Below are 14,041 nucleotides of genomic sequence, written 5' to 3'. Positions count from 1 at the left end.
TATAAATTATATATTTATAGGTTCAACGCACGCAGGACATCCTGCTGTCTTTCTTGGCCAATTAATAGCTTCCAAAGGGAGGATGCTTTTGCATATAACTATAATAAATAGTCACTCAGCAAAATCCCACGAAAGCATTAAGAGATCAGTTTACCGATCTCTTTTGGCATTTCTGATTGAGGATAAATATTAGTCAGCATAATCTCATGGCCTTTCACATATAGTTACAGAACATGTAACATTTTGTTTCCATTCCTGAGTGGAGAGTACTACCCATAGCCCTAAGGTTTTCACAAAGAAAAAAACATTTGGAATAAATTAATATTTCAACAATAACTTAAAAAAACACATGGGGGAGTACACAGTTCAGCCTTTTAAGTCTGTTCTGTCATTCAGTAAGATCTATCCCAAATTAGATTCTCTGATTATCCAACAATTTATTGATCTGATTCATGAGAAAGTTGAACAATAGAATCTCTATAACCCTGAAACTGAAAATTCCAAAGATTCAAAATCATTAGAAGAAAGAAATTCTACTTTTTTCACTGCTAAATGAATATCCCCTTCCATGGCTCTACTTCAAAGGAAGGGGAAACAACTCCTCTGCATCTTCCTTGCCAAGCCCAAAAAACTTTGCATGTTTCAATATCAGCTTTCATTCTTCTAGACTTCAGGTAGCAAAGGCTGCCCAAAAGTCTCTCCTCTGTATGATCCTGTCATACCAGAAACCAGTTGAGTGAACCATTTTCATGTAAAGGCAAGGATATCCTTCAATGGGTAAGGAAACGAAAACTGTAGCACATCAATATTCTGCCTTGTGCCCAGCTGTATCACCATGCAGCTTCTTTGAATTTTCTTTATATATTCCTGTCAGTTGTTGTACTGTCCACAAATTTAGGTGCACCACATTCTGTCACTTCAATGAAATCATTGATTATAAATAACTTAGTCCTGCACTGATACTCACAATGCTGGGTGTGTTACAGCCCGATAGCTGAACATAGCTATTAATGGTATCACCACAAAATAACACCAGATTACAGAAAATTATGGTCTTGCAATTACAGAACTTTTTATTTTAACCCTACGCACATGATAAAATTAGGTTACTTACTCGAGGCAGTAAGATAGTAATTGAAATATTTTCTTGATGTTCTCCTGTGAACTGAAAGAATGCATTAAAAAAACTTGGTTTATCAGACTAATATTACCTATATTTTTAGTAATAACTTTTGGCAGGTGTAAATTATTTCTGGAGGAATTATAATGCCTATGAATTGCTTTCCTGTGTCATTGGTGAGAAGGCTTAACCATTTTCTCACCCCTATACTGTAAGACCACATCCCTTTCACCAAGACCACATCCCTTTCACCACACACAGACTTGCCCTGGATTTATCTCCCCGTACAGAGAATCCGGGTGGGACAGTTGGTTTCTTTAATACTTTCTGGGCAACCTGCAAGACTTCCTTTAGTGAACACTGCCATTGCCGATGGTGCTCTGTCTCATAGGACAAGAGTGTAGAACATAGAACAGTACAGCCCAGTACAGGCCCTTCGGCCCACAATGTTGTGCCGACCCTTAAACCCTGCCTCCCATATAACCCCCCACCTTAAATTCCTCCATATTCCTCCAGTACTCTCTTAAACTTCACTAGTGTATCTGCCTCCACCACTGATTCAGGCAGTGCATTCCATGCACCAAACACTCTCTGAGTAAAAAACCTTCCTCTAATATCCCCCTTGAACTTCCCACCCCTTACCTTAAAGCCATGTCCTCTTGTATTGAGCAGTGGTGCCCTGGGGAAGAGGCGCTGGGTGTCCACTCTATCTATTCCTCTTAATATCTTGCATACCTCTATCATGTCTCCTCTCATCCTCCTTCTCTCCAGAGAGTAAAGCCCTAGCTCCCTTAATCTCTGATCATAATGCATACTCTCTTAACCAGGCAGCATCCTGGTAAATCTCCTCTGTACTCTTTCCAATGCTTCCACATCCTTCCTATAGTGAGGCGACCAGAACTGGACACAGTACTCCAAGTGTGGCCTAACCAGAGTTTTATAGAGCTGCATCATTACTCTGCGACCCTTAAACTCTATCCCTCGACTTATGAAAGCTAACACTCGATAAGCTTTCTTAACTACCCTATCCACCTGTGAGGCAACTTTCAGGGATCTGTGGACATGTACCCCAAGATCCCTCTGCTCCCCCACACTTCCAAGTATCCTGTCATTTACTTTGTACTCTGCCTTGGAGTTTGTCCTTCTAAATTGTACCACCTCACAGTTCTCCGGGTTGAACTTCATCTACCACTTCTCAGCCCACTTCTGCATCTTATCAATGTCTCTCTGCAATCTTCGACAATCCTCTACACTATCCACAACACCACCAACCTTTGTGTCGTCTGCAAACTTGCCAACCCACCCTTCTACCCCAACATCCAGGTTGTTAATAAAAATCACGAAAAGTAGGGGTCCCAGAACCGATCCTTGTGGGACACCACTAGTCACAACCCTCCAATCCAAGTGTACTCCCTCCACCATGTCCCTCTGCTTTCTGCAGGCAAGCCAGTTCTGAATCCACCTGGCCAAACTTCCCTGGATCCCATGCCTTCTGACTTCCTGAATAAGCCTACCGTGTGGAACCTTGTCAAATGCCTTACTAAAAATCCAAGTAGATCACATCCACTGCACTACCCTCATCTATATGCCTGGTCACCTCCTCAAAGAACTCTATCAGGTTTGTTAGATATGATCTGCCCTTCATAAAGCCATGCTGACTGTCCCTGATCAGACCATGATTCTCTAAATACCCAGAGATCCTATCTCTAAGAATCTTTTCCAACAGCTTTCCCACCACAGATATAAGGCTCATTGGTCTATAATTACCCGGACTATCCTTACTACCTTTTTTGAACAAGGGGACAACATTCGCCTCCCTCCAATCCTCCGGTACCATTCCCGTGGACAACGAGGACATAAAGATTCTAGCCAGAGGCTCAGCAATCTCTTCCCTCGCTTCGTAGAGCAGCCTGGGGAATATTCCGTCAGGCCCTGGGGACTTATCCGTCCTAATGTATTTTAACAACTCCAACACCTCCTCTCCCTTAATATCAACATGCTCCAGAACATCAACCTCACTCATATTGTCCTCACCATCATCAAGTTCCCCCTCATTGGTGAATACTGAAGGGAAGTATTCATTGAGGACCTCGCTCACTTTCACAGCCTCCAGGCACATCTTCCCATCTTTATCTCTAATGGGTTCTATCTTCACTTCTGTCATCCTTTTGTTCTTCACATAATTGAAGAATACCTTGGGATTTTCCTTTATCCTACTCACCAAGGCCTTCTCATGCCCCCTTCTTGCTCTCCTCAGCCCCTTCTTAAGCTTCTTTCTTGCTACCCTATATTCCTCAATAGACCCATCTGATCCTTGCTTCCTAAACCTCATGTATGCTGCCTTCTTCCACCCGACAAGATTCTCCACCTCACATGTCACCCATGGTTCCTTCACCCTACCATTCTTTATTTCTCACTGGGACAAATTTATCCCTAGCATCCTGCAAGAGTTCCCTAAACATTGACCATATGTCCATAGTACATTTCCCTGCAAGAACATCATCCCAATTTACACCCGCAAGTTCTAGCCTTATAGCCTCATAATTTGCCCTTCCCCAATTAAAAATTTTCCTGTCCTCTCTGATTCTGTCCTTTTCCATGATAATGCTAAAGGCCAGGGAGCGGTGGTCACTGTCGCCCAGATGCTCACCCACTGAGAGATTTGTGACCTGACCCGGTTCGTTACCTAATACTAGATCTAGTATGGTATTTCCCCCTAGTCGGCCTGTCAACATACTGTGACAGGAATCCGTCCTGGACACACTTAACAAACTCTGCCCCGTCTAAACCATTGGAACTAATCGGGTGCCAATCAATACTAGGGAAGTTAAAGTCACCGATGATAACAACCCTGTTATTTTTACACCTTTCCAAAATCTGCCTTCCAATCTGCTCCTTGGTGTCTCTGCTGCTACCAGGGGGCCTATAGAATACTCCCAATAGAGTAACTGCTCCCTTCCTGTTCCTAACTTTCACCCATACTGACTCAAAAGGGGATCCTGCTACATTACCCACCCTTTCTGTAGCTGCAATAGTATCCCTGACCAGTAATGCCACCCCTCCTCCCCTCCCCCCCCCCCTTTTAAAGCACTGAAATCCAGGAAAATTGAGAATCCATTCCTGCCCTGGTGCCAGCCAAGTCTCTGTGATGGCCACTACATCATATTCCATGTATGTATCCAAGCTCTCAGTTCATCACCTTTGTTCCTGATGCTTCTTGCATTGAGGTACACACACTTTAGCTCTTCTACCTTACTACCTTTACACCCTTTATTCTGCTTCTCTTTCCTCAAAGCCTCTCTATATGTTAGATCTGGCTTTACTCCACGTACTATACTTGCAGTTCTCTCATGACCTTTATCCTCCTCCACCTCACTACCTGCTCTAACACTCTGGTTCCCCTTCCCCTGCAAATCTAGCTTAAACCCCCCGGAGCAGCACTAGCAAACTTTCCCGCAAGGATGTTAATCCCCCTCCAGTTCTGGTGCAACGCATCCCATTGGTTCAGGTCCCACCTTCCCTGGAACAAGGCCCAATTGTCCAGCAATATGAAGCCCTCCCTCCTGCACTAACCCCTTAGCCACATACTTAGCTGCATTATCTTCCTATTTCTAGCCTCACTAGCACGTGGCACGGGTAGCAATCCTGAGATTGCAACCCTGGAGATCCTGTCCTTCAACTTTGCACCTAACTCCTGAAATCCTCTTTGCAGAACCTCTTCCTTCTTCCTATCCACGTCATTGGTCCCTACGTGGATCACGACATCTGGCTGCTCACCCTCCCTCTTGAGAATACTGAGAACTCGATCCGCGATATCGCGGACCCTGGCACCAGGGAGGCAACAGACCATCTGGGATTCTTGATCTCTTCCACAGAACCTCTTATCTGTCCTCCTAACTATTGAATCCCCTATCACTACTGCTCTCCTCCTTTCCCTCCTTCCCTTCTGAGGGTCCAGACTTAGTGCCAGAGATGTAACCACTGCAACCTGTCCCTGGTAGGTCGTCCCCACCAACAGTATCCAAAACGGTATACTTATTATTGATGGGAACGGCCACAGAGGTGCTCTGCTCATTCTGTCTATTCCCCTTTCCTCTCCTGACAGTCACCCAGCTACCTGCCTCCTGACTTTTAGGGGTGACTATCTCCCGGAAACTCCTGTTTATTTCTGCCTCTGCCTCACGAATGATCTGAAGTTCATGCAGCTCCAGCTCCAGTTCCCTAACTCGGTTTGTCAGGAGCTGCAGCTGGATGCACCTTTTACAGGTGTAGTCATCAGGGACAATTGTACTCGCCCTGACTTCCCACATATTGCATGTGGAGCACTCGACTGCCCTAACTGCTGCCTCCATTATCTACTGCTATGTTAATTAGAGTAATTAAAGGAGCTTACCCGGCCTTACCTCACTGGGAGCAAGCTCGTCCTCAGCCTCTGCTCGCCGAAGCCTCTCGAGCCAAAGTCTTCCTACTCTGTCTCCCACTACTCCATCATCCGCTACTACATCACACGCTCCGTTAATCTGCTCTCTTTTTAAACTTTCCTGCTGTCTCACGGGCCGACTTCCACGCACTTGCGCAGTCGTGCCCCGTTCAAACTGCCGAAGAACTGACTGCCCCTTCTCAATCTGCTCTCTTTTTAAACTCTCCCGCTGTCTCAGGGGCCGACCACGCATTTGCACAGTTGTGCCCTGTTCAAACTGCCGAAGAAATGAGTGTGCGCTTAGTTAATGGATAACTTAAGTCTTCCAACTTCCACAACCAAATCAATTTCAAAATTAGTTCCTCCAATACATTGACAATTGTACAACTCCACCAACAGGAACATTTCACAAACATATTTACAGAATTGCTAATAGGAACCAGAAATGTTCTTTCATCATTATGATGGTAGTCCATTTTCTTGTTATTGTTTTGTTGCTTTAGTCTTGTGTCATCCATGTAGTGGAGAAAAATGGATTGCAGAGATTTAAAAAGACTGTTTTGCTAATACTGCCAGATAGATAACTTTGTTACATATCTTAAACTCTATCCCTCGAACTCTTATTAAACAAATCCATTCTCATTCTGTTCATTATATATAACTAAAGGGTCCAGATATTGTATTTTACAATAAACAAATTATTTACCCTCAGTGTTGTGCAGCAAGAAGCAGGATTACATAAATTTATTCTTCAGTATGTTTAACAAAAGATACTCAATCCCCCTCTGTGATCACCAAGGCATATTAAGTTATACACTGTTCATTACTAGAATGAACACAATTCAGAACAAATTAAAACTTGTCAAATAAAGAAAACAGTGTAGATTTTGACAGCTAACAAACATCTAGAAATGAATTCTAGGCTGTAATCTGTCAAAGGTTTTATATTTCTTTAATAAAGTCGTGTAGCTTCGCTCTCATGGTTTGTTATACCATCTGAACTCTGTGATTAGATTACAGTCCTGTAACTCTGTCAGATATCCATCATTCTCTGTAAGCTTGCTGTCAATAAAGCTCACAATGATCTGTAGAGGATGGCAGCTCATATATGAGTGATTGTTGGCACTTCACGGTGCAAATGGTGAAGTATTTAGTCTCAAAATAACCAATTGTTTGATATGCTTTTTTTTTTAGCGGATTATATAGTGATGCAGTTTGGCCGAGTAGCAGAAGATGTCTTTACCATGGATTACAACTACCCAATGTGTGCACTGCAAGCATTTGCGATTGCTCTGTCAAGCTTCGATAGCAAACTAGCTTGTGAATAATGGTGCAATCAAAGTTCTTTCCTCAGTGCTTCAACGAGAAACTTACTTTCTTTGCTTCTACGTCTTGGTTGCAAATTACAGTAAGATATAATTCATCTTTAATATCATACATTTTTATGTAAAAAGATGACTAAAATTACACCAAGGTCCTAAGTCCAAATTTGAATCCCAATTTAAATATTTTAATGAAACATGGAGCTGCTTTGCATTTTTAATTTTTTTTAAAAGCACACATAGTTCTGTGCTCAGTCCATTTTTATGCACTGACAGTCATTTTGCATGAATCGTTGACATGGAACATTGTCTTTAAAAGAAAAAGAAAACTTATGAGGTGAAAAGGCAGCTATAAAATCCAGAGGGTGTTGAGTCAGACCAAAAGAGAAAGATCAGCAGGTTTTCCTTCCAAGTACTAACCTTTATGTCATTTCTGAAATCTATTCAGATTGTTCTTTACAGATTGGTCAGAAATGTATGTCACGTCTGCTGATTCAATGCAGTAATAATTTTATTTCAGGTGATTAAAGATGTTAAACATCAGGACTTATTTTAAGAGTTAAACAGTTTTAAATTATTCTAATTAACTTCTACATGCCTTTTAATTTATTGTCTGCTTTTTTTTATCTCTTTTGGCTTGATCTTATTTAAATGATAACGTAATTGGGAATGAGGAATTTCTCTGCTCATATTGAGAATGAGGCAGGAAGAAAGAGAGACTGCATTTAATTATGCCATTTGTTATATGTACATTCTTAGTGCCGACACTGTTGAAAATAGAATTATCCTGTTCTCTGATGGGTCAAAATAATACTAGAATAGTAACAATACAGAAAATAAAAACAAATAAAAGAAGTTGAAAATCAGTTATACTTAATGGGACTGGAATTCTGAATGAAAAAGATTGCAAAACTGGTTGAGATTACACATTATATTTCATAAGAAGTGAATTCTTCAATCAAATCTGAAAGTAGATGAAATTCACAAGTGATGATATGTGTCTGGATTAATGTAGAGCCATAGTGCTGAATTCTAGTGCTAAAGCACACCGATTATTGACACAGAGTAAATATAGATTGTGGAAAACAAATCACAAAAAGTTTATAAGGTGGTTGGAGTGGCTGGATTTCAGGGACACCCAGGCAAATACATGAAGGAGACAGAAATAAGTTATAAAGTCATATAAGTTATATGAATTCAAACTGATGAAAGTTCATGAGAAGCATAGATCACGTGGCCTGTTTCTCTGCTGAACAACCTACAGAATTCTATTAAGGTTGCATAAATGCAGAAGCTGGAAATCTGAAATAACAACAGAAAATGCTGGAAACGTTCAGTCGGTCAGGTAGCATCAATGAAGAGAAGTGGTTATTATTTAGGTTGAAGACCCTTCAACAGAACTAGGAGAATGTTGATTTTAAATTTTCAAGAAGGTGAGTAAGATATGGGCCACAGGAATATATACAATAGGCTGTTGGTGAAGTCATGATTAATTTACCCATTACCATGATAAGCTGCGGTGAAAGGCCATTGATGAAGCCATTATTAAGCTCTCTTTCCCAGTAACAAAGAGTCCTCAACTTGAAATATTAAGTCTGTTGAAAGATAGGGTTAATTTCACCTAGATGATTTGCCCATCTTCATCTGTAATGACATCATTTAGATAACAGGTGGCATCGAGACAGTCTAATTGCTCATAATTATCAATTTCATCTTCAATCACAATCCTAGCAAATTGGAAACTCAGACACATCATCCTGTCTTTAGATTTTCTCACTATATAAAGAAAACATCATTACTACCATTGGGGAAGTGTAAAGGTTCTTTCATGAAGCAACTGCTCGTCCCACCTAATTTGACACTGTAGCAATGTGGTGTTGGAAATCTTATTTAAAATCAAACAATAGTACAGTCAGGATGGTGTACACTTTAAAAATCTTAACCTTTTGGGTTGGCTTAAGCCAAGTTCTCAAGAGAACTTCCCCATCCCTTGAGTTTACCAATCCATTCCTGACTGGAACCCACTACCCAGGAGTCAATCCTAGCTCCAAGGTATTTTTTTTACACTACATGGGTTAAAAAATGAATCTCACCTTTGTTAAAGAGCTACTTAGTGATGACATTGAAAACTAATACCTTATTTTTACTCACCATAAAAAAGCCTGCAGTGTATCAAGATTAACATCAAGACCTGGTTTCTTGCAAAAATGTTGCCAAGAAAACTTGAGAATTTTAGACATACCCTTGCGAGAATCACTCACAAAGGCCACGTTATCAGCAAAGGTCAATGTGGTACAAGAGGAAAGCATCTTGCTTAAGACCCTCTTAAGATAAGAATGGGCCCAAACTTGACCTTGCCATTCTCAATAAAAGTGTAGGAGTCTGTGTATGTATCTGAAATGAGGTCCACAAAATCAGCAAAAACTCCCATCAGGCCCAGAAATTTAACAATAAGTCTCTGGCTAACCAAGTCAAAAACTTTATATAAATCTATAAATATGGCAGCTTTCTGTTTTCTCTTGGCCCCCTTCATTAAATTATATAAAATATCAATATTCTCATTACAGCTAGGGTAGCCGTGATAAATCCATTTTGATGACAATTTAAGACAACCACATCCAACTTCCTCTTGGGCGATATTTTGGAGAATAATCTCAAAATAATTGATGCAATGGTGTTAGGTTGCCAGTTGTCCACAGATTAAAAATTTTCATTGTTGTCAGACTTCTTAACAAGGACTGCCTGGCTATGTTTCATCCATGTGAATATATTACCCACTTTAATCCAAGAGGAAAACATAGTAGCTAACTCGTTGGTGTCTATTTTGTGGACCTCAGCTAGACTCCAACGGTCTGGGCTAGCCACTTACCTCTTTTAAAACTGTTATCAGTTCTCGATGGGTGTTACCTGAACTTTTGAGTAATTCTATATATTTGATAACTCTTGTTCAACGAATTTGTGGATCTGTTGCCATGGAAGATGATATTTGTTTTGCTGTGCAAAGCTCTGTCCTTTAAGTATCTTGAAAAATTCAAGAAATTGTCAAAATTTCACTATTCTCCAGGTCTGGCACTAGTAATACGGCAGAAGGATTTGCTCAGTATTGTTATATCTGAAATTTGAGACTTCTCTGATTAGTCCATTTTATTGCTGAATTTGAGGGTCTGCAAAGAAAATTTGCCGGGGAACAGAGTGTAATGGTGTGACATGCATGCAGGCACCTGGGGGGGTGGAAGAAGTATGCACCATTAAATCAATTACTGATCTCTTAAAAGTATCAATTTTTTTTACTTGAATTGAACTCAAACATTAAATGAGTTACCATCATGTGGTAGTAATGAGTTGGATTAATTTTCAGGGTCTTAAATGTTTGAGAATTGGACATTGGTCATTCTAGACAGTAATATTGTTGGACAAAACTTGTATACATATTAGGTTCTTTTACCTGCAATAAACATTAATTTTAAATATATTAATATCTCTGTTAAAATATTGGATCAACAATTTGGTGCAAACTTTTTGAGTGCACAACAATAATGCATTATACTTAATGCTTTGACCACAAAAATTGTATGGAGGGCAGCGTTTCACTTGTTACTGAATGTGTTGGGACATGGATATGGGTATGGATATAAACATCAGCTGGGCACCTTGAAAATCTCTGAAATCACCACTATAATATACAGGTTCAATTCTATAAGAAATAAGGGGAGGGATGTGATTATAAAACAGAACCTCACAAACAATTCATCCATGAAGAGTGGGAGCATTATTTAAATTATACAGTAAATGTTTGGCACCTTATATGACTCTAATGTTGAATATGTAGAAACCATTATCAGAATGTTAAAAAGAATTATCAGAAAAATGGACAAATGGAGACAAAAAGGAAGACTACAGATGCTGGAACCAGGAGCAAAAGTATAAATTGCTGGAGGTACTCAGCAGGTCAAGCAGCATCTGTGGAGCATTAGGAAATTAGGACCTGAAATGCTGACTCTGCAGAAACTGTCTCGCCAGCTCAGTTCCTCCAGCAGTTTTTATTTGCAAGTGGTAGCGTAGTGGTTAATGCAATGCGATTACAGCTCGGGGTATCAGAGTTCAATATCAGCGCCTTCCCTATAAGGAGTCTGTACGACCTCCCCGTGGAATGCGAGGGTTTTCCCCGGGTGCTCCGGTTTCCTCCCACAGCTCAAAGATGTAGCAGGTAGGTTAGTTGGTCATTGTAAATTGTCCCGTGATTGGATTAAGGTTGAATCAGGATTGTCGGGGTTTGTGTGTCACAAAGGGGCAGAAGGGCCTACTTCGTGCTTTATCTCTAAAATAAATAAATAGATGACACAGGAAAATGTTCAGGCAAGTATACTCACAGGGGGCTGTGTAGATATCAATTTCAAGTTTAAGCAGAAGTGGTAGAGGCAGGTTCGATATTGTCATTTAAAGTAAAATTGGATAGCTATATGGACGGGAGGAATGGAGGGTTATGGGCTGAGCGCAGGTCAGTCGGACTAGGTGAGAGTAAGCGTTCGGCATGTTTCCGTGCTGTACTTGTTATACGGTTATAGGAATTGGAGAATTTCCTCACTAATAGCCAATTCATCTGCTTCTTCATACTGAGGTATTCACAGTTTTCTGCGCTGATTTTAGTCCTTATAATAAGGTACCTTTACAGGGAGAAGTTATAAAGGAGGGAGAAAATGCTACCACTAGTCATAGGCCTTCAATCTGAAAAACAAGCCAGCTCCTCCTATCAGCAAAGCTGATTTTATATCCAATTGGCTACGTTGACTGATTGTTTCCACGGATTCTGCCCGACCTGCTGAGTTCGTCCAGCGTGTTGTGAGTGTTGCTTTGACCTTAGGTTCCACATGTTCTAACATCACAGACCAGCCTTTCATGTAGGACTGTGTAAAAGTCACATCTGCTAAAATCCATGTGGACATCATTTATCTTGCTGCCTTTGTCAATCTTGTTGGTGACCATCTCCGAAAAAACCTCAAATTCAGGAGACATGGGTTCCCATGCACAAAGGCATGCTGACTATCCCTGATTAGTCTTTGCAGTTCCAAATGCAAATACACCTAGTCTTTTCAGTCCCTTTCTATTACTTTCCCACCACTGACATAAGACTCATTGGCCTCTGGTTCCCTATTTATCTTTGCTACCCTTCTTCAACAAAGGCATAACAGTAGCCATCCTCCAATCTTCCAACAGCATTTCGTAGTGATCCCTCTCAGGAAAGAGTTACCATGTTCCTTTGTTCATGGTACGATGTGAGCACTAAATTATGAACAAGAAAAGAACTTAATGGTATAACTATAGCTTAGAAGTATTCCACTTTGCACATAACAAATTCAATTACTTATGTTGAACCTGAGGTGGTACCCAGCTCTCAAATGATTTAACAGAGCACCAAATTAACACCCCATTGCTCATCACATTATGTAAATTTTCTTTTATATCAAATTAAGTAGATTATCTCCCCAGTTACTAATCTTGTAACATAGTACTAACAGTGCAGAAACATGATCTACCCAACAAGTCAATGCTTTGTTATATACGAGCTTACTTCATCCTACTTAAGATAGCAAGTCTGACAGTGCAGTGTAACCTTTGTGCTTAATTCTCTGGAGTGAGACTTGAATGCACACTTTCTGACTCAAATAGGCGAGTGTAATTATAGGGGCACAGCTAGTGCCTAATATTCATTTTAATCTTGTCCTTTCTGATTGTTTGCAGATTTACTCCTTGTGTTCTTTATACTGCAACAGGTCAGAAAAGATTAAAGATTTAGAATACTCTCAAAAGGTTTCTGACCCATTCTGTTTCTATACTTTTCTCATTTGCTTGCAGCAACCTCATTAGTGCAGACTTCACAGGGGGAGAAAAACAAGGAGAAGTTGGTTTTGAATGTAGCTAATTTGTTCGTAGAGCAAGAGAGCTCATTTGCAAAATGGAAATATATATTTGGGAGATGTGATCTTTATAAATAATTATGGCCTTGTTAAAGTGCAAGATTTAGTATAGAATGCTGTCATTTTAGTAGATTTGCTTAACTCACTCAAATGAAGTTAATATCTTCATGATTGTGATACCTTTTACACAAATTGAGCACATCAGCCGCTGACTTTGCTTTGGAAGATATTGGTGTTCAACAGTAAAACAGAGCATGCATGTTGTTCTGCATGTGCAGCTTTGCACAGTGAGATATGTGCTGCTACCTGCTAACATGTATGGAATATTTACTGTTTTTTTTCATGTAAAGAAATCATGTACTCAGATGTTTTATTTTGTGTTATAATTATGAAATAATCAAATGATCGATGTACTCCAATGAATTTCATGATATTCCTACGTATCATAACCTTGTACAGTGTGCTAAAACTTTAAGGTGAAACGATGTGCATAATTGCACACCTCACTCAAGTGAAGGATTCCTGCTTTGTCTTGTCAGAGTACGTGGCTTATGATTATTTTAGCTGAGGTCTACAAGACATGGTCTGATTGTTATATCATGAAACATTTTTATGTAAAACTCATTATAAAAACAACTCGTGTTCTGATTCTGTGATGTATGTTTAAAGTTGACTTCACTTTTTATCGAGTCAGTTGTAATTTTATCATCATGCTTCTTCCTGCAGTCTGTCTGCACTACCAGGGTACAATTGCATATTTAGTAGGACTAAAGTATCAAATTTTATTTGCCTAAACAACACGTCTAAAGAAGTTGAGTACCATTTATTGGGATCAGTTTTGTTTATAAGTTAAAGATAAATAACAGTGTTCTTTGTCATGTAAAGATACTTGTTGAATGGAGTTTTTAAATAAATAATTTTGAAAAAATGGTGTTTTAATGGATTACATTAAAGTTTGTATATAAAATACAGTCAATCTCCCATTGTCTTTTATGAATTTTAGAAAAAAATGACTTTTTATCATATATAAATGATATAGCAACTATAATCACAAATAAATCAATAAGACTGGATGTGTGGAAATTAGTACAAATACTGTAGTGACAAATAATTTTTATTGAGGACTGGCCATCAAGCATGAACTTTTACTCAGTTTAACATGATGGTATCAATTTTATGGCTTAAGAAAGCTCTGTAGCTGTTTTATATAGAAATAAAATTAGGTAAGTTTAACCCAACTTATTTTAGTCTTCCCCTCTATCCC

The 14,041-nt window shown here is 39.6% G+C and overlaps 1 protein-coding gene across 4 annotated transcripts in view; it reads left to right on the top strand.

The window, feature by feature from the left end:
- tub (TUB bipartite transcription factor) overlaps positions 1 to 13,715 on the top strand; it is a 361,133-nt gene extending 347,418 nt beyond the window's left edge. For all 4 annotated transcript variants that reach the window (XM_063061893.1, XM_063061894.1, XM_063061892.1 and 1 more), the window contains one exon: positions 6,735 to 13,715. In XM_063061893.1, coding sequence (XP_062917963.1) covers positions 6,735 to 6,868 — 134 coding nt within the window. In that variant the 3' untranslated portion in view covers positions 6,869 to 13,715. The remainder of the gene's footprint in view (positions 1 to 6,734) is intronic.
- The last annotated feature ends 326 nt before the right edge of the window (positions 13,716 to 14,041 follow it).

The sequence above is a fragment of the Mobula hypostoma genome, chromosome 11, assembly GCF_963921235.1.
Source record: "Mobula hypostoma chromosome 11, sMobHyp1.1, whole genome shotgun sequence".
In the NCBI taxonomy this organism is placed as follows: Eukaryota; Metazoa; Chordata; class Chondrichthyes; order Myliobatiformes; family Myliobatidae; genus Mobula; species Mobula hypostoma.
The sequence above is the reverse complement of the archived record's forward strand: the minus strand, read 5'-3'. Positions and strand labels throughout refer to the sequence as shown.